The sequence below is a fragment of the Hemitrygon akajei genome, chromosome 17, assembly GCF_048418815.1.
Source record: "Hemitrygon akajei chromosome 17, sHemAka1.3, whole genome shotgun sequence".
Lineage (NCBI taxonomy): Eukaryota > Metazoa > Chordata > Chondrichthyes > Myliobatiformes > Dasyatidae > Hemitrygon > Hemitrygon akajei.
Window position 1 is genome coordinate 61227402 of NC_133140.1, and position 22046 is coordinate 61249447.

The 22046-nt window shown below is 40.2% G+C and overlaps 1 protein-coding gene across 1 annotated transcript in view; it reads left to right on the top strand.

Moving 5' to 3' along the window:
• Positions 1 to 22046, top strand: part of dhx38 (DEAH (Asp-Glu-Ala-His) box polypeptide 38) — a 99736-nt gene that overhangs the window by 450 nt on the left and 77240 nt on the right. Inside the window, exons 2-6 of the mRNA XM_073070289.1 lie at positions 13896 to 14280; positions 15491 to 15681; positions 16665 to 16814; positions 20457 to 20631; positions 21785 to 21903. Coding sequence (XP_072926390.1) covers positions 13961 to 14280; positions 15491 to 15681; positions 16665 to 16814; positions 20457 to 20631; positions 21785 to 21903 — 955 coding nt within the window. The 5' untranslated portion in view covers positions 13896 to 13960. The remainder of the gene's footprint in view (positions 1 to 13895; positions 14281 to 15490; positions 15682 to 16664; positions 16815 to 20456; positions 20632 to 21784; positions 21904 to 22046) is intronic.

Below are 22046 nucleotides of genomic sequence, written 5' to 3' on the forward strand. Positions count from 1 at the left end.
ACTGCGTGAGCAAGCCTGCAGATAGTACTGTGCCATTGTGTTGTAATGGTGGTTTGAGCAAAGGACTTCGATTTAGATAGTCTTCAGTGATTTTAGAGTTGCACTCATCGAGACAAGTTCAAGTTTAAAGTAAATTTAATATCAAAGTACCATATTTATCTGTAAATGGAAGATCTGTACCAGCAAGGCGTCGGGACCGGATGGAGTTTCCCCACGATTACTGAGGGCCTGTGCGACTGAGCTGGGAGAACTACTACAGCGCATCTTCAACATGAGCCTGGAGCTGAGAAGAGTACCCAGACAGTGGAAAACATCCTGTATTGTCCCGGTACCGAAGAAACCACATCCAAAGGAGTTGAATGACTTCAGACCTGTTGCCTTGACGTCGCACGTGATGAAGACCATGGAGCGGCTGATAATACAGAATCTGAGGCCACAAACCAGGCACGCCCGGGATCCTCTTCAGTTTGCGTATAAGGAGAAGGTGGGAGTGGAGGATGCTATCACGTATTTGCTGCACAAATCCCTCTCTCACCTAGATGGGGTCAGTGGTGCTGTGAGGATTACATTCCTGGACTTCTCTAGTGCCTTTAACACCATCCAGCCCAAGATCTTAAGGCACAAACTAACGGAGATGGGAGTAGACTCTCACATGGTGGATTGGATAGTGGACTACTTGACAGATAGACCTCAGTATGAGCGGTTGGGAGACTGTAGGTCTGACACGGTGGTCAGCAGCACAGGAGCGCCGCATGGGACCGTGCTCTCTCCGGTCCTGTTCACCCTGTACACATCAGACTTCCAATATAACTCGGAGTCCTGCCATGTGCAGAAGTTCGCTGACGACACGGCCATAGTGGGGTGTGTCAGGAATGGACAGGAGGAGGAGTATAGGAAACTGATACAGGACTTTGTGATATGGTGCAACTCAAACTACCTGCGTCTCAATATCACCAAGACCAAGGAGATGGTGGTGGACTTTAGGAGATCTAGGCCTCATATGGAGCCAGTGATCATTAATGGAGAATGTGTGGAGCAGGTTAAGACCTACAAGTATCTGGGAGTACAGTTAGACGAGAAGCTAGACTGGACTGCCAACACAGATGCCTTGTGCAGGAAGGCACAGAGTCGACTGTACTTCCTTAGAAGGTTGGCATCATTCAATGTCTGTAGTGAGATGCTGAAGATGTTCTATAGGTCAGTTGTGGAGAGCGCCCTCTTCTTTGTGGTGGCGTGTTGGGGAGGCAGCATTAAGAAGAGGGACGCCTCACGTCTTAATAAGCTGGTAAGGAAGGCGGGCTCTGTCGTGGGCAAAGTACTGGTGAGTTTAACATCGGTAGCTGAGCGAAGGGCGCTGAGTAGGCTACGGTCAATTATGGAAAACCCTGAACATCCTCTACATAGCACCATCCAGAGACAGAGAAGCAGTTTCAGCGACAGGTTACTATCGATGCAATGCTCCTCAGACAGGATGAAGAGGTCAATACTCCCCAATGCCATTAGGCTTTACAATTCAACCGCCAGGAGTAAGATATGTTAAAGTGCCGGGGTTGATTGTATTTAATGTATTTAAGTAAACTACTTAAGAACTTTTTAAAAGCTATTATTAATGCTTTTTGAGAGAGTGATTTAGATGCATATCATATTTTTACTGAGTTAAGTATTGTATGTAATTAGTTTTGCTACAACAAGTGTATGGGACATTGGAAAAAATGTTGAATTTCCCCATGGGGATGAATAAAGTATCTATCTATCTATCTATCTATTTGTCACCACATGCTACCCTGAGATTCATTTTCTTGTGGGCATTCACAATAGATACGAAGAATCTCAATCAAATCAATGAAGAGCTACACACAAAGACTGGCAAACAATAAATGTGTTAAAGATAAACTGCAAAAGAAAATCAATAATAATGCACATAATAAATTGATAGACAAATAAGTAATAAATAATAATGAGAACATATGTTGTAGAGTCCTTGAAATTGAGCCCATTGGTTGTGGAATTGGTGTTGAGGTGAATGAAGTTAACCTCTCTGATTTAGAAGCCTGATGGTTGAAAGGTCATAACTGTTCCTGAACCTGATGATGTGGGACCTAAAACTCCTGTACCACCTCCTCGATGTAGTAGCAGTAGCAGGCCTGGATCACGTTGATCCTTGCTGATGGATGCTGCTTTCATCTGGGAGTGCTCCTTGTATACATGCTCAAAGGTGTGGAGGGCTTTTCATGTGATGGACCTGTATCCAGTCAACAGTCAATATACTCATAACTGTGTATCAAAGTGAAGACTAAGCAAATTCATTTGCTTCAAAATATTCAGTTTCTAATCTGAGATAATTGCCAGTTTTTAGTGTTGGTGATCCAGTTAAGATACCTCCAAGATTCTGACAGTGTGTAAAGATGCAATTGAATGTCAAGGATTGGTGATCGTAATCTTCCACTTTTGGAGATGATCATTGTTTGGCAGTTTCACGGTGCAAATGTTTTTTGCTACTTTCAAGCCTGAATATGATCTAGATTTTGCTGCACAGAAGCATTTACTGAGGAGTTATCAATAAAATTAAATATAGTGAAATGATCAGCGGACTTCCCCACCTCTCAACTCTCACTGATAAAGCAGCAAAAGATGGCTGGGCCAACAACGTTTCCCTGAAAACTTTCTACAGTCATGCCCTGGGACCAGGATGATTGTTCTTCAAGAGACACAAATATCTTCTTTCGTGCAAGCTAGGACCTGAACTGTACATGCATTTCTTCTTACTATGCACCAGCTTCAGTTTTACCAGCAATCCTTGAAAACACACTTGCCCAAATGCTGTTTTTGGTGTCAATTACTCTCACCTTAATTCAGCTGTTAGGTCCATATTTGACTATTGAAGTGACACTTGAGTGCTATTTGCTGGTTGTATTTATCACTTTACTGGTGATTGAGGGGCAATTAGCCAGGTGCATTTGTCCTGCTTTTTATGACATGGCAAACTAATTTTGGGCAAATTGTAACAGGTTGTATCTATCCTTGAGCAGATTGGAAAGAGGCACAAGATACTTGTGTGTGTTATTCTAGATTTCCAGCATGTGCAGAATCTCTTGAGTTTAGGATAGAGGATTTACAACAGTTGTAGTTCACATATCTTAGTAGAGGTGTACTTGTGAGATAAATCAATTTATGGCTCCACAGGCAAGGTACGTTAGTCCTTCTACCACTGCTCTCACGAATAGATGCATCTGTCACAGTTCAATTGGTGAGAATGTTCAAGTTTGTATGTTTTTGTTTTTGGTTTTTTGCATCCTTTCTGATCTATGAGCTACTGTACATCCTTCACTACTAAATTGACCAGTTTTGATGCAACAAGGCCAAATTTTGTGATTGACTTTGAAGTCCCTCACTTATCCATGCTACTTTCAGTATTTTCTCCAAGTGTTGTCGATGTGTTGGAGCACTGATTATCTGTTCAGGCAGTCAGTGAGAGTCAGGAACTTGTTTGTGATCTAATGCTTTGGCCGTTAAAGGGGTCCAGTTTCTTTTCTGCCTTTGTGTTACTGTGATACTGTTTCTGTTGGGTGTGCTTGGGATGAAACAAGTATTGTCACAAATGAGCCTGGCATGTTATCCCTGAGTTATGATTCTGAGGATGACTATTTTAAGCAGCACACTCAAAATGCTGGAGGAACTCAGCAAGTCAGGCAGCATTTATTGAACGGAATAGTAACAGTAACTATTTTAAGCTTTCTTTGACTAGCCTGTGGGGCAACTTTCCTAATTTAGACACCAGTCCCCAGGTGTGTACGAGAAGAAGTTTGCGAGGTTGGCTGGGCCGGGAGCAACTTTACTATGATCTTATTTGGTGCCTAGATTCATGCCAGGAGGTCTGTCTGGTTTTCTATTTTCTTGTTGTCAACATAACTATTATCATATGGCAAAGTTCGCCATTTCAGAAAGCAAAGTCAACCTCATTGACTTCACATGGAGGCCAGGTCAGCTAAGGACAGCGGATTTCCTCACCTGAAGGACGTTGAATTAAAGGTGAATAAGATGCCTTCATTGTTTGCAGTAATAATGTGTATGAGTTTATCACAGTGAAAGAAGGGTGAAAGATGTAAAGAGACAGAGAGCCTCGCTCTGTGCTGCAGAGTCTTCAATTTCCAGTCTGGATTCTACTCTATGGAGCAGGATGAAAATTTATTGTAACACACACAAAATGCCGGTGGAATGCAGCAGGCCAGGCAACATCTATAGGAAGAAGTACAGTTGACATTTCGGGCCAAGATGTCAACTGTACTTCCTATAGATGCTGCCTGGCCTGCTGTGTTGCACCAGTATTTTGTGTGTGTTGCTTGAATTTCCAGCATCTGCAGATTTCCTCGTGTTTGCGTGAAAGTTTATTGTGCTGCTTTTACAAAGACATTCATGGGAAGCTCATGGTCAGTCAAGTGAACCCAGGGAATCTTCATCACTTGAGGGAGGGAGGCCCGTGGTGAAGTGCTTGAGGGGAGTGTAATAGAGAGAAGTCCATTGCATTTGTGGGAAGTGTTGGACAGTGAGCTGTAAAAAGCATGGTTCTGCAGTCTAAAGAACTGCATGGCAAGGCATTGAAGGATACAGATCTAATATGGGCAAAGGGCATTAATGTAGATGGGCAAAAGGGTTGGCATAGTCGTGTTGGGTTGACTGTCCATCTCTGCTGTACAACTCTTGACTCTATAAAAAGACATAGGAGCAGAATTAGGTCATTCAACCCATCAAGTCTGTTCTGCCATTTCATCATGGCTGATCTGTTATCCTGCTCAATCCCATTCTCTTGCTGTCTCCTCATAACCTTTGACACCTTTACTAATCAAGAACCTATCAACCTCTGTTTTAAATATACCCAATGACTTGACCTCCACAGATGTCTGTGGCAATGAATAAGAGAAGTAGTAAGACAAAGAGAAATTTTAGGCTTAAAATATTCTAAAAGGAATATTACACAAGTGTTCAAGAAGACTACATGGTATTTACAGTAGGGATAAATGATTTATTTACGGATTTGTACTATAATTATCCTTAGTCACAATTTTAAATGGCTGTATGAACTTAAACATCCCTGCTAACTCGTTCATCATCCTTATCAATTCTTCTTCAATTTGACCCAGAATTATTGTGTTCCTTGCACTTTATTACTTCTATTTTAGGAATTTAAGAAACATCCTCTTTTAGATCCTTTCCCTGCTTAGTACTAATCACTGCCATTAGTTGCCTAACAAATGCTTAAAACTTCAAAATTCGAAATAAGTTTATTATCAAAGTACCGTAGATTCCGGACTACAGAGCGCACCTGATTAAAAGCCGCAGGCTCTAATTTTAGAAATAAAATCAATTTTTTAATTGTAAAGGCCGCACCGGATTTTAGGCCGCACCGCTACTTTTAAATATACATACGTATCGGTAACACAAATTACGTTGCATATACTTTTTTACTGAACAGCACGAACAACATTCCAATATCTCCTAGCGACTGGTAAAAATATATATACTGCAGCCTACCAGGAAAAGTTATTGATCGACTTTAACTTAAAAGCAGCGTTTTCGCTCGGGTCTAATCGGGTCTGACGCGCTTGCGCAATGCGATCGGGTCTAATCGGGTCTGACGCTTGCGCATTGCGATCGGGTCTAATCGGGTCTGACACGCTTGCGCAATGCGATCGGGTCTAATCGGGTCTGACGCTTGCGCAATGCGATCGGGTCTAATCGGGTCTGACACGCTTGCGCAATGCGATCGGGTCTAATCGGGTCTGACACGCTTGCGCAATGCGATCGGGTCTAATCGGGTCTGACACGCTTGCGCAATGCGATCGGGTCTAATCGGGTCTGACGCTTGCGCAATGCGATCGGGTCTAATCGGGTCTGACGCTTGCGCATTGCGATCGGGTCTAATCGGGTCTGACGCTTGCGCAATGCGATCGGGTCTAATCGGGTCTGACACGCTTGCGCAATGCGATCGGGTCTAATCGGGTCTGACGCTTGCGCATTGCGATCGGGTCTAATCGGGTCTGACACGCTTGCGCAATGCGATCGGGTCTAATCGGGTCTGACGCTTGCGCAATGCGATCGGGTCTAATCGGGTCTGACGCTTGCGCAATGCGATCGGGTCTAATCGGGTCTGACGCTTGCGCATTGCGATCGGGTCTAATCGGGTCTGACACGCTTGCGCAATGCGATCGGGTCTAATCGGGTCTGACGCTTGCGCAATGCGATCGGGTCTAATCGGGTCTGACACGCTTGCGCAATGCGATCGGGTCTAATCGGGTCTGACGCTTGCGCATTGCGATCGGGTCTAATCGGGTCTGACACGCTTGCGCAATGCGCTCGGGTCTAATCGGGTCTGACGCTTGCGCATTGCGATCGGGTCTAATCGGGTCTGACGCGCTCGGGTCTTGCTTTTCTTCGAGTATTTTCCATGTTGATGAGGGTGAGTACAAATGACTGATTTACAATAATTTAATTGTGAAAGTGCGCTTGATTTATCGTACAATTTCATTGGACCTCTGTGAACTACTCATCAATTTTATTGGTCTACTGTTACGAGGCAAAATGTTTACGAGGCGGCATGAAAAAAAACCATGTATTAGCCGCTCTGGATTATAGGCCGCAGAGTTCAAAGCTGTTCAAAATGTGGGAAAAAAGTAGCGGCTTATAATCCGGAATCTACGGTACATATATTTCACCATATACAACCCTAAGATCCTTTTTCTTGCAGGTATACTCAATAAATCCAACAACCATAATAGAAACAATGGAAGACCACACCCAACAGGGTGGACAACCAGTGAGCAAGAGACAACAAGCTAAGCCAGTACACAAAGAAAGAAAAGAAAAAGACCTAATAATAATAAATAGAGAAGCAATAAATATCAAGAGCATGAAATGAAGAGTCCTTGAAAGTGAGTCCATAGGTTCAGGGAACAGTTCAGTGATGGGCAAATGAAGTTCAGTGAAGTTATCCTCTTTGGTTCAAGAGCTTGATGATTGAGGGGTAATAACAGTTCCTGAACCTGGTGGTGTTGACAACGGTGATCAACCTGATGTAATGAAACAAGTACCGCAGTTGATTCTTTTCCACCTTTATTCATAGCTACGAGAGAGTACCCTCCTTCTGCACTCTCACAGAGTCAGCCACGGAGGTCTCTCTGTGGAAGCACAGAGATACAGAGTTTTTATACATCTTTGTCACGTATGCAGTAAACAATTTTTTAAGCAACCCCCCCCCCCCCCAGTCACATGCCCAGCAACAGTGATAGTCCAAGACAAAGACCACTTGATCACCTCAAACAGAAGTAAAGTTCAGACAGTCGGAACAATGTGCGCGATTAGATGATTGAGAGCAAAGTTTAACTAGAGTACCACCTCCTGCAAGTGAGACAAGGAAACCAGTGGCGTAGCTTAACAGCTAATTTCTTACCTATCAGCAGGACAAAATTAACTCTTTACCATCTCAGTGCGAGTCCTGAGGATCCTGTTACCTTCTACCCGTTAGCAGTAGTGAGAAGAGCATGTCCTGGTGAGGGTCTCTGATGATGGATGCTGCTTTTCTGTGACAATGCTCCATGTAAATGTGCTCAATGATGGGGAGGGTTTTACCCTTGATGGACTGTGCTATATCCACTGCTTTTTGTAAGATCTTCCGTCCAAAGGCATTGGTGTTTCCATACCAGGCAGTGATGCAACCAGTCAAAATACTCTCCATCACACTTCTTAAGAAGCTTGTTAAATCTTCACAAACTTCTAAGGAAGTAGACAATAGACAGTAGGTGCAGGAGTAGGCCATTTGGCCCTTCTAGCCAGCACCGCCATTCATTGTGATCATGGCTGATCATACACAATCAATACCCCGTTCCTGCCCTCTCTCCATATCCCTTGACCCTGCTATCTATAAGAGCTCTATCTAACTCTCTCTTGAAAGCATCCTGAGACTTGGCCTCCACTGCCTTCTGGGGCAGAGCATTCCACATATCCACCACTCTCTGGGTGAAAAAGTTTTTCCGCATCTCTGTTCTAAATGGCCTACCCCTTATTCTTAAACTGTGGCCTCTATTTCTGGACTCACCCATCAGCGGGAACGTGCTTCCTGCCTCCAGCATGTCCAATCCCTTAATAATCTTATATGTTTCAATCAGATCCCCTCTCATCCTTCTAAATTCCAGTGTATACAAGCCTAGTTGCTCCAATCTTTTAACATATGACAGTCCTGCCATTCTGGGAATTAACCTTGTGAACCTACGCTGCACTCCCTCAATAGAAAGAATGTCCTTCCTCAAACTTGGAGACCAAAACTGCACACAATATTCCAGGTGGAGTCTCACCAGGGCCCTGTACAGCTGCAGAAGGACCTCTTTACTCCTATACTCAATTCCTCTTGTTATAAAAGCCAGCATGTCATTAGCTTTCTTCACTGCCTGCTGTACCTGCATGCTTGCTTTCATTGACTGATGTACAAGAACACCTAGATCTCGTTGTACTTCCCCTTTTCCTAACTTGACTCCATTTAGATAGTAATCTGCCTTCCTGTTCTTGCCACCAAAGTGGATAATCTCACATTTATCCACATTAAACTGCATCTGCCATACATTTGCCCACTCACCCAACCTGTCCAAGTCACCCTGCATTCTCATAACATCCTCCTGACATTTCACACTGCGACCCAGCTTTGTGTCATCAGCAAATTTGCTAATGTTACTTTTAATCCCTTCATCTAAATCGTTAATGTATGTTGTAAACAGCTGCGGTCCCAGCACCGAACCTTGCGGTACCCCACTGGTCACAGCCTGCCATTCCGAAAGGGACCCGTTAATCGCTACTCTTTGTTTCCTGTCAGTCAGCCAATTTTCAATCCATGTCAGTACTCTGCCCCCAATACCATGTGCCCTAATTTTGCCCACTAATCTCCTATGTGGGACTTTATCAAAAGCTTTCTGGAAGTCCAGGTACACTACATCCACTGGCTCTCCCTTGTCCATTTTCATAGTTACATCCTCAAAAAACTCCAGAAGATTAGTCAAGCATGATTTTCCCTTCATAAATCCATGCTGAACTGGACTGATCCTTCTACTGCTATCCAAATGTGTCGTAATTTCCTCTTTTATAATTGACTCCAGCATCTTTCCCACTACTGATGTCAGGCTAATCGGTCTATAATTCCCTGTTTTCTCTCTCCCTCCTTTCTTGAAAAGTGGGACAACATTAGCCACCCTCTAATCAGCAGGAACTGTTCCTGAATCTATAGAACATTGGAAAATGATTACCAATGCTTCCATGATATCTAGAGCCTCTAGAAGTAGAGGTACTGCCATGTTTTCTTTGTAATTGTACTTGTGTCCTCTGAAATGATAATGTTGAGGAATTAAAAGTTGCTGACACTTTCCACCTCTGATCCCTCCGATGAGGACTGGCTCATGGACTTCTGGTTTCCCCCTCCTGAAGTCATAATCAGCTCTTTGGCCTTGCTGACATTGTGTCAGAGGCTGTTGTTGTGGCACTGCTCAGCCAGATCTTCAATCTGCCTTGTATGCGCTGATTCATCACCACCTTTGATTTGGCCTGTGACAGTAATGTCATCAGCAAACTTAACTATGGTGTTGGAGCTGTACTTAGCCACACAGTCATAGGTGTAAAGTGAGTAGAGCAGGGGGTTAAGCACACAGCCTTGTGGTGTACCTGTGCTGATGGAGATTGTGGAAGAGATGTTCTTGCCAACTCAAACTGATTGGGGTCTGAAGAGAAGAAATCAAGGATCCACTTGCACAAGGATATGAACCCGAGGAATTGAAGCTTATTGATTAGTTTTGAGGTGATACTAAAATTGAATGCCGAGCCGTAGTTGATAAAGAGCATCCTGATGTATGCATCTTGGATGTTCCAAAGCTGAGTGGAGAGCCAATGAAATGGCATCTGCTGTGGACCTGTTGTGGCGGTAGGCAAATTGGAGCAGATCCAAGACGCTTCTCAGGCAGGAGTTCAAATGTTTCATCAACCTCTCAAAACACTTTATCACTATGGATGTGAGTGCTAGTGGATGATGGTTATTGAGGCAGGTTACCATGTTCTTCCTAGGCACGAGTTTAATTGAAGCCTCCTTGAAGAAGATGAGTAGCGCCTCAGACTGCTGAAGTGAGAGGTTAAAGAACTTAGTGAACACTCCAGCCTGTTGATCAGAACAGGTTTTTAGTACTCAGCCAGGTACCCCATCTGGGCCGGATGCTTGCTGTGCCTTCACACTCCTGAAGGATGCTTACACATCAGCCTCAGAGTCGAAAAATCACAGGGTCATTGGAGGCTGTGGGAGTTTGTGATGGTTCCTCAATTAATTCTTTTTCAGAGTCATACAGCTGAGAAACAAGTCATTCAGCCCACCTAGTCTATGCTGATCTTCAAGCATCCATGTACAATAATCAGGCAGTAATTATCTCCTTGTACAAAGTAAATTTAATATTCAAGTACATACATGCCACCATATACAACTGTGAGATTTGTATTCTTGTGGGCATACTCAGTAAATGTATGCCTGTATTCTATAAACTTCCCAGATTTTTCCGCTCACAATGCTCTAAGGGCAGTTTATAGCTTCTGGTTATTAATGTGTCGATCAGTATTGTCTTTGGGAGATCAGAGATAAGTCACACAGTCAAAAGCAGAATGTGCACACTCTGCACAGAGTATGGGAGGTGAGGATTGAACCTGAGTTACTGGAGCTTATCTGAATGCTCTGCCTACATCATGCTGATGGCATGTAGCAGTGAAATTTACCTGAAGTATTTTTTTATGACTGCCTTTCAAGGTTTAACCAAATGGTTTGATTGTACTTTTAATTAGTTTTACAGTTATTACTGAGTCTTGTGGTTAAAATAGATCATTGTGAAAAACGTTACTTTAAGTTAACCATGATGTAATTGAGGCTCTGCTGGTCTTATGATGGTGGAGTGAGAGGTCATGTGATGGCCTGTTTCAACAGGGTATAAAAGGAGAACCCCTCCCTGTGACGCAGGTCAGTTTGTGGTTTAATTTGTCAGTGACTCCGTTCTGCTGCGTATTTGATTTTATGACGTAGTTTTGTTTTAAAAGTGGAGTTTTAATTTGGACTGTAAGAATTGTTGTGCCGGCAGTTCAGAAAGTCACTGCCAGTTAAAGTTCATTTGGAGAGTGAAGAATTATCGAAGTTCGGGAAGCTGAAGGATCAAAGAAAGTTGATGTTGTTGACGATAAAACAGGTTCAACCTTATTTAATCTTCATACAAGGAGTTAGTAACTTGTGTCCGAGATAGTTCCTGCATTCTGAAAGCAAAAAGAGTTGGACACAGCATTTTGCCAAGGAAAGGTCAGTGCCTTTAAGCCGTTTTATTTCATTCATCGTAAATCCTTCCAGCAAGGCATACTTTGGCTGGGATCAGCAGTAATGTCACGAAAGAGAATTTATTACTTCAAGGAAAGTCTCTCCTAACCGACTGTAAATCATTTTGGACTTTTGCAATACTACTTTAAAGAACTGAGTTCGCATTTCTCGCTTTAAGAACTGTCTGGGTTGCCGTATCGCAGCCGACTTCCGGTTAAGTTGGTCGTTAGTTTACTTTTGGATTCTTTTTTGAGCAGTGTTTAATAAATGTTTTATTTGTTATAAAAAACCTGTCTCAATTATATATTCATTGTTGCTGGATCATAACAAAAATGCTAGATAATTGATGTTTCAAATGTTCCCATTTGGATCCCATTCTCCCTGCACAATTGCTGTATTGACTTGTTGCACCTTATCTAATGATATAATTTTTGTCTGGCTTGTCGGTCGTAGTTAATCTAAGCAGAAAAAATGCAATAACACATTTATAGTGCAGCACAGAAAGGTTACTTTATCATTGTCTCAGTTCTGCAACATTCTCCTCGGGTAATTACAAAAACAGGGAGAACATAACGTATTATATATGGTTTATGTTTTATCCACATCACCTTTTAAATGTTAAATTATTTTAAACGCATTAACTCTAGCATCCCAAATGACCTCAAACCACTGCAGTCCACTTACTGTCAAAACGGATCTACACCAGACATCATCTCCGTGGCCCTACATTCATCTCTGGAGCATCAAGACAGGAAAGACCACCTGTGTTAGACTCTTGTTTCTTGACAACAATTCACAACATGATCCTCACCAGTTTTTATCAACATACTGTAGGAAGCATCTATCCAGAAGCATCATGGCAATTGCTCTGCCCATAAACTGCAGAGAATTAGGGACACAACACATCACGGAAATCACCCTTCCCTCCGTGGACCATGTTTGTACTTCATGCTGCCTTGATAAAGCAGATCAGTATCAATCAACGATCCTACCCTCCCTATACATTCTCCCTTTTCCCCTCCCATCAAGCGAAAGTTACAACAACCTGAAAGTGTTTATCACCAGGCTCAAGTACAACTTCTATCCTGCTGTGATAAATCTACTGAATGCTTCCTTAGTATGATAAAATGGACTCTTGACATCACAATCAGCTTCATTTTAACCTTGCACTTCCTGTTTACCTGCTCTGCACTTACTCTGTGCTGTAGCATTTTATTTTGCACTCTATGATTTTACCTTGCATTATCTCAATGTATTATGTAATGAGTTGATCTGTATGAATGGTATGCAAGGCAAGTTTTGAACCAGTTTAGCAATTTATTTACCAAATTAAAAACGGAAGAGGTTAAATTTTGACCCATTGCTTCCTAGCTTATATCTCTTCAAATTTTCATCTGGATAATATTTAAATATAAAGAGAATTTCTTACTCTAAGGTTGTAAATTCCAGACCTTTGTTACTTGTACATTGTAATTTTTTTAAACTTTGCATTAATCTTTTTAATTGACTTGAAGTTTTCAGACTTGATCTGTCAATTTTCCCTTAGTTATTGTATTCTGTGCAAAGGGAAATCGTGTATGCTTCCAACAATTTTGTGTGCTTTATTTAATTCTCAATTGTTCAAAGAAAACCATGTGGCCTAGCTATAATTATTAATTCCTAGCAATATCATTGTATTCATTCAGGTACAATTACACCTTCCTGTGATCTAATGACCATCACTGGGCTCAGATCTTTGGCTGTAATTTCTGTCAGATTTTATACACTTATAGCTTGACTTCTACTGTTGCATTCTATATCACATAACCATATATTTGATATACTAAAATTGTTGAGAAATATTCAACAAACATGCAAATTCTGAACTGCTAAAATGATTTTTGAGGGTCATAAGTTTATAAGGGAGCATTAATTTTCCCCTCCCTATATTTTATAGCTGAGATTTATTTGTCATGTGTACATCAAAATATACAGTGAAAATGTCATTTGCATCAATGACCAACACAGTCCAAGGATGTGCTGGGTGCAGCCTGCAAGTGTTGCCACATCTCTGAACCAACACAGCATGCCCACAACTTAGCAACCCTAGCCTGTACGTCTTTTCGGAGTGTGGGAGGAAACCAGAGCACTCGGAGAAAACCCATGTGGTTGTGGGGAAAATGTACAAACTCCTTAGAGGTAGCAGTGGGAATTGAACCCTGATTGCAGTTTGCTGGTGCTGTACATTAACTGCTAATGTTTTGTATCATAAAGTGTGTCAAGTTTAATAAAGGGGAGCTTGGATGACCTTACACCTGAATAAAAGCTTAGATTACCGGCAAATGTGATCTTCTGTACATCTGCATTTAGATATGCTCCAAGATATGGGATAACCCATTTTACTGAGTAATGAATCATTGCAGTTACCCTCTCTAAGCATGCAGTGTTGAATTTTTAGTAGTTGTTCTGCTCATATAGAATAAAAGCAGCAATCTTGTAACTAATTTTGTGTATCTTTACATTAATGATCTTTATAATCTGTTTTTAGGTGCCTTTAATTAAATCCCATCAAGACGAGACCATAGTGGATTTTACGCGTTGCTACTTTCCGGCATGAATGATGATGATGCTATTCACAGGTTGGAGGGCTGTGACCCTGGCAGTCAGATTGGGGGATTGATAATAAAAAAGAAGAGTGCCACTGTTGATCAGCATATCTTCCGTGCCCCAGCACCAAAGACCTCACTACTGGGGCTTGATAAATTGGCTGCCCAGAAGAGAAAAGAGCGGGAAGAGAAAGAAGAAAAAGAAGAAAAGGAGGAAAAGAAGAAATCCAAGGTGTCATCATACAAGGATTGGGAAGAGGGAAAGGAAGACTTTGCCCCTGTTGATGACAGTGATGGCAAAGCTGGCAAAGCTGGTAAAAAGGAGAGGTAAGACTCTTTAGTTACATATAATACAATTAATGTTCACAATATTGTTTTGTTTTCTGTTTTATTATATGTCCAAATTTACACAAGCATCTATCCTTTCCATTTTGAGCATGGTAACGTAACACAGTTGATATCTGGAATAAGAAGATGTGAAATTTTCAGAATGTTTGAAGAAACCTTGATAGTATATTGCCTTTCAGAATCAATGGAGTACATATGAGTTCCTTGAAAATGGCAACATTGTGAAACAAGATGGTGAAGATGTCATGTGGCTTGCTTGTCTTCATTGGCTGAGGTGTTGAGTGCAAGGAATGCCAGTTGTATAGTGTTGGTTGGGCTGCACTTTTGTGTTCCACTGTAGTCGTCAGTTTATAGGAAAGATGTGATTAAGCTAGAGAGGGTGCAGAAAAGGATGTTGCTTGGATTAAATGACTTTAGTTATAAGGAGAGATTGGTCTCTTGGTCTCTTTTCCCCGGAGCAATGGAAACTAAAACGAATGACAGAAATATATAAAATTATGAGAAGTTCAAGTAAGAGTAGATAGCCTGAGCCTATTTCCCACAGCAGGTATATCTAAAACTCAAGGGCATAGTGTAAGAGGGAGGAAGTTTAAAAGGATCGAGGGGTAGTTTTTTCATATATGGAGTAGTTAGTATCTGGAATGAGCTGCCAGAGGAGATGATGGAGGCAGGAACAGTAACAATGCTGTACAACTCTATGACAAGTTTGATAGGTGTTGAATCCAGTGCATATAGTTTAGCAAACTGTTGTGTTCTTTTTTAGCTTTTTCATTTGCAGGTCTGACCACTTTCATACTTCCCACCCTTAAAACCTCCGTCAATTTCCACATGTATTGCAGAAGCCCCTATTGCCTCAGTGGCTCTGGCATTTAGGGCCATACAGCATATGTACAGTTGCTAACTATTATGTGTGAGTAGTTTATTGCTGGTACCTAATTCTGCCTTAACTTAATAAGTAGATTGTGCTTAATTATTAGCATAAATATAACCAAAAATTTCCAAAATTTACTGCAAAAATTAATGCATAATCTTCTGGATATTTGTTGGCAGAAAAATTGTGTCTAAATCCTGTCTCAACTTCAAAATTTGGCGAGTATAATTGTATGGTTATTATTTAAGTTAATTTTAAATAAAAATTGTTGCAGTGTATTCACATGAGCATTGTCAAAAAGTGAACTTTTTCTTGTAGATACTATCGTACTTCTGGTGCGGAGACACCCTCACACACAGGTGGGGTTAGTGAAGAATTCAAGGAAAAGCATCGACAAAGAGAACGGGATCGCCGAGAACATGGAGTTTATGCTTCTTCAAAAGGCAATGATAAGGAAAAGAAAAGGGATCGAAATAGAGACCATGATCGTGAATCAAGGAGGGACAGAGGTAAACTTTTAACTTTTTATTGGTGTTGTGAGTGTATTTGTCATGGTGGATTAAATTTTCTGCATCATTTTACCTAATTTTGCTGCTACCATTTAGGGACTTTGATATAATTTATGTTAACCTATCTCTCAACTTAAGTGCTTAAAAACTGGATATAGCCATTTGTCCCCTCTTGACTGGACAGTCTCTCAGAAAGCTGATAGTTGACTGTCTACCTCAATACCCAGTAGCATTAATGGGACTGGACTAAGTCAGCTTGTTCTTATGAATGGGTTTAACTGTTAGGATGGATGAGGGAAACTATTGACTTTCAGGAGGCTCTTTAAAGTCCAACATAAGTGGTGAATGTGCAAAATTAAAGCACATGGGATTGGGGTGATATGCTGGTATGGACTGAGAATATTTAAGTTAAGTAGCAAGTAACATTTTATTTTTTCAATTCCATTATATTGAAGTTTATGAGTTCCTCTCATTTCAAAGTGTCTTAATATGTGGACTGTGATCTAATCACAAACAAGAGAAAATCTACAGGTGCTGGAAATCCAAGCAACACACACAAAATGCTGGAGGAACTCAGCAGGCCAGGTATCATCTATGGAAAAGATTACAGTCACTGTTTCGGGTTGAGACAGGATGATCTTGGCCCATAATTTTGACTGTACTCTTTTCTATAAATGCTGCCTGGCCTGCTGAGTTCCTCCAGCAGTTTGTGTGTGTTGCTTGGACTATGTTCTAACTTTGCTGTAATACAATGTCGTTTAATTCTGATTATTGGATGTTCCATTTCATCAATCAATCCAATAAGTGATGTAGTATATCTGATTTGGAAATGATTTATAATCATCTGCTTCAACCATTTGTGAGCCTTTGCCACTTTGTTACTTCTGTAAAATACAAATTTCATAAGAATCTGCTGTAGTTTGGTTTCATGGGGAAAAAAATGTGATTTAGTTTCACTCAGGTAACATTTGTGTTCTTTCTAGATGATCGAGAATGGAGCAGGTCCAATTCTTCTAGACTAAAGGACAAAGATAGGTCAGAGCGAAGTGAGAGAGGCTATAGAGACAGCTGCTCTGATCGAAGCAGAAGCAACAGAAAGGATGAACCAGGCACGCCCAGGCACAGATTGAAAGGTGAGAACAAATATTGAGCAATATTCAGAATGAAAAATGTTTCTCAGTTTCATATGGAAGTAAGTGCAGTTTTCATGCAGTGTGAATATCGTTGCATAGATTACCTGTTTCTTGAGATTCCATGTTCTTAAGAGAGTGGATAGGGAAAGAGACATTACTGATGATTCGTGTAATTAATGCCTGATCTTACTGCCATATTCACAGATCACAGAATGGTTATACCATCAATGGAGACCATTTAGCCTATTGAGTTCATTCTGGCTGTACATAGGAGTAATACAGTTGGTTCCACTTTCCTGCTATTTCTTCATAGCTGTGGAAATGCTTTCCCTTTAGATACTTTTGAATATTACAGTTAAATCTGCCTCCAATACTGCCCCGGAAGTGCATTCCAGACCGTAATCAGTGAATATGTAAGTCTAAAAGTTATCAATCATGTCAACTTGGTTTCTTCTGCCTGTCATTCTCTTTCTATCTCTGAAGGGTGTTGGCCCTTCTGTCAATTAGCTTATTGTTTTTTTCTTTCTGTTTTGTCTATACCCTTCAAAGCTTTTAAATACCTCATTAAATTCCCTTCAAATTTATTCTATTCCAATTAGAACAACCTCCACTTTTGTAGATAACAGATCTCCCAAAATGATTGCAATATTCCAGTTGCGGCCAAACCAATGTTTTAATAATGGTGAAAACTGAAGACTCAGGTTCAATGCAAATTTTACTTAATTATTTTCAGATCTTGCTCTCTGGGAATAAATCCTTTTATCTGACCTTATTCGACAGGATGATTAATATATTTCCACTTCGAGATCTTTTGCTACTTTACTCTTATTTTCCAAAATAATCTATTATTCTTAACAAATATAAAAGCTCTCAAATATCCATGTGAAGTTGATTTGCCTGTTCTCCAGATTTGTTTATTTCTATTTTGTCAATAATGTGGAGTATTGACACAACAAGAATTTAAGTACGTAATAAGGGTAGGTCAGTAAGCCTTGAGCTTGATCGCTATTCATTTTACGTGTTATGTGACCGGCAACAATGAATATAGAATTGAGTCAGGTTTTATAAACAAACATAAACATTTATTAAACTCTGCTCAACAAAAGTGAAAAGTAAACAAATGACTAAATTAACTGGGAGTTAACTGCTATACGGCAACTTAACAAACAGCCAAACTCTTGAATAGTTCTTAAAGTGGTAAATTCGAACACAGTCTTAAAATGGTAAATTCGAAAGGCCAAGTGATTTATACAGTCAATAAGGAGAGACTTTATTGCAACAACAATTTTCCAAAGAAAATGACGAATCTGCTGATCACAGTCAAGAGATCTTGCAGGAGTTATCTCAGATGCAGATCATTTTTCCTGAACGAAGATTCAATAAGGTCGAACCTGTATTAAACCGCTGAACAACACCAACTTTACTCGATCCTTTGGGTTTCCTGTACTTTGGTAAAGTCTTCACTCTCCAACTCGACTGTAAAGGTAAATCAAAGATGCAACAAACCAGAACCGGCAGCGATTGGCAAAACTGCCGGCACAACGGTTTTTGCTCCTTACGATAGAAAGTAAAAGCTCCACTTTAAAAACGAAACTGCGTTGTGAGACGAATACGCAGCAAAACTAATTAACAAGCTGACTATCGAACTACCTCCGAACTAACTGCGTCACAGCAGGGTTTCCCCTTATACCTGTTGGAACGTAACATCATATGACCACACACAGGTGGGAAAATTACAACATGTGACCTCACACTGGTGGGAAAATTACATCACCCTACCATCACAAGACAATTGCATCATGCTCACAAGATACTCAATTACATCATGGTCATAAGACAGTCACAAGATACCCACGGGGCATGTAACATATGTAACATTGATGTCAACTCCATTTTCTTTACGACACTAAACCTATTATTTTGTTCATGCCTGAAAACCTGTCTTGGGTCTTGTGTATCTTTAATGACTTGAGTTCTGCATTTCTCTGTAGTTGAGAATTTTAATGTTTCATAACTTTTTTAGATAAATAGTTCCTTGGCATCTTAGTATTAATTGGCTAGCTCTTTATCCTTAGGTTGTGTATCCCAGTTCAAGGTTCAGATTATTCCTTTGTTTTGATGTTTTCCACCTGCAATTTAGATATTGCATTTTTGACTCTTAAGGTCTACCTTTTAATTCCAGGTGATTGACCTTTCTAGTCTATTATGTACTGCCTTATCCTAGGGTAGATTATTATATCGTAGGTAAATTATTTATATTACAATACCATTGCATACCATCACCAAGGTGGGAAGTTTAATGACATTGAATAATGACTATCTCTTTGAAATCCTAATTGTTGGATGCTATGAGATCTACATTTTCTCTTTCTGTAATATTTTTCCTAAAATAGAAGTTAAGCTAACTTACCTAGGGTTGAGGAGTTTGCACTCCAGGAAGAGAATGAATAAACTTGCCCCTTGTTCACTGGAGTTTTAGAAAGAATTTGAGAGATGATCTTGTTTTGTTATCAAAGGTTGTGAGAAAAATTGAAAAGTAAGTTAGGTGGCAAAGGTATGATGGCTGCCACGGTAGTGTGGCAGTTAGTGTGACGTTATTACAGCCTAGGGTGTTGGAGCTCGGAGTTCAATTCTGATGTTATCTGTACGTAAAGCGTGGTAAATATGAAAATGTTTAACAATTTTCCTCTATTCCCCAAAGCAAAAAAAACTTAAAAGAACTATTTGAATGCAGAAGATAAAATCCCTGAGCTAGAGCCCTTCTGTCCACAGATTTTAAAATAAAAATAAAAATAAAAGCGTGGGTTTTCTCTGGGTCCTCTGGTTTCCTCCCACAGTCCAAAGATGAACCACTCAGTAGGTTAATTGGTTATTGTAAATTCCCCCGTGATTAGATTAGGGTTAAATTGGGGGTACGGCTCGAAGGGCCTATTCCGTGCTGTATCCTTAAATAAAATATGAGATGAGCAGTTTGCCATTTAGGATTTAACTAATGAGATAATCCTTTGATAAAGGTTTGTAAGTGTATGAAGTTCTCTAACTCGAGAACTGTGGTAGACTCTCAGTCATTGAATGTATTGAAGGCTGAAATCAGTGATATATTTTTGGCAAAGAATATCAGATGATATGGGGATGAAGTTAGAAAGTGGATTTGAAGAACAGGATTAGTCATAATCTTGTTAACTGGAAAATATGAGTTCAAGGGCCTCTTTGTCTACTTTTGCTTAATAATGTTCTTAGTTCCTTGGATGTATTCCAGTGACTTTCCTAAATATTGAGAAAGCTTTAGTTTTGTGGCAGACTGCTAGCACTGCTCTCTTTCTAATAATAGTGCCTCCTGTATTTTAGATTATTTTAAAATCTGTGGATAGAAGGGCTCTAGTTCAGGAATTTTACCTTCTGCATTCGAATAGTTCTTTTAACAGTTTTTTTTGCTTTGGGGGAATAGAAGAAAGTTGTTAAACATTTTCATATTTACCAACAGCCTTGCCAAAGCTACAATAAACTCTTTGTCTCCAGCTCTTTCATCTAGAAGATGTAGAAAGAGTGAATGTGAACAGAAGATACTTTGGTGGCTTAGACTAAAATGAAACAGGCCTGATTTTAATATTTTGTGTCACTTGACATTGCCTTGTTTTATAGATGCTCTTACTCCTTCCCGATCTAGCTGGGATGATGATGACAGTGGGAATGGAAGTTATTCACAACGATCTCAGTGGGAATCTCCATCTCCTACTCCCTCACAAAGGGATTTGGATAAAAGTGAAAGAAGTTATCGAAGTTCAGGTCGGGACACAGATAGGCGTGATAAGGAAAGGTATGTAAATAAGAAATGCAAAGTAAGAAAGCTACTTTTAAGTGTAAGTTCTAATACTGTCATTCTGCTGCTGTTTCAGCTTTCCAGAAAGGAGCTCGTGGGTGATGAGGGGAGCGGGGGTGGGGTGGGGGTGGAGATACTACTGCTTATGACTGATGCTGTTGATAAAGCATCTGGCACCGGTACTGACTGCAGCAATGATTTACTGTTGAGGAACTAGCAATTTAAATAGTTATATCAATGACAGTAAGCACATCCCCATGGATAGACAGGGCAAATAGACCAGTGATATTTGAGCCTGTGTCCATCGTGTGTTTTGCTAACTGATCTCAAATCAAACTCATATAGTAACTATCTGACTCATTGTTAGTTGGTGAAAGTGTAGTGTAGCTTAATACAATATTTATATAAAATGTTTTTATTGAATTTAATTAATATTATAGCAGTATTCAGTGACCTGTGTTCATTTCCACTGCTATCAGTAAGGAGTTTGTATGTTCTCTTTGTGACCACATGGGTTTCCAACGGGTGCTCTGGTTTCCTCCCACATTCTGAAGTTGTACGGGTTAGTAGGTTAATTGGGTAGATGGGTGCAACTGGGCAGCACTGGCTCATTTGGCTGTTAGGGCCTTATCTCTAAATAAGCAAAAATACAAGGATTACTTCTCTGTACATAGTAGGAAGTACAATGGAAGGATCTCACAAATACACATTGGATCTTTGGGAGGAATTGCATGTACAGTAGCTTTTGATTCCTCAATGCAGTATTTATTTTATTGTATGATACTTTGGCATGGATATGGTGAAGGATATTTATTGCAAACTATTTGAGATTGTGTAGATTATGCTTATCTGTGACATACAAAAATGTAATGATTGAAAGACAGTTTTGTTGGTTATTTCTTGGAGCTAAAAAACTCACATTGTTAGAGACTTGCTGCAATATCTATATCTAGTACAATGCTTCTATATTAATTAATTGAATAATTACAATGTTTAACAAATCAAAAATACAATGTTTTGTAATGTATATATATGCCATCCTTAGACTTAATTATGTAGCTTAGAAGCTTACTGCCTTGCCAGGTAAAAATCTTAGCTAAGTAGTTGAATGTGAAGAAAAAAATTAAGTAATGGGATTCAATTGGTTCAGATCTAGAAGGATCCATTATGAAGAGGATACACCTTTACCGACACCATCATATAAATTCAATGAATGGGCTGATGACAGAAGGCATCTGGGAGCAACACCTCGACTTTCTAAAGGCAAAGGTATATTTTCAGGAATTTGTCTGGTTATTGAAATAGTTACTTTAAAAGCTTATTAATTTTTCACAGAATTTTAGCTCTGTTGGAGCTAGATCTCAGTAATGGAGATCTTTATCTTGATGGCTATAGAACTCACCACAATAGGA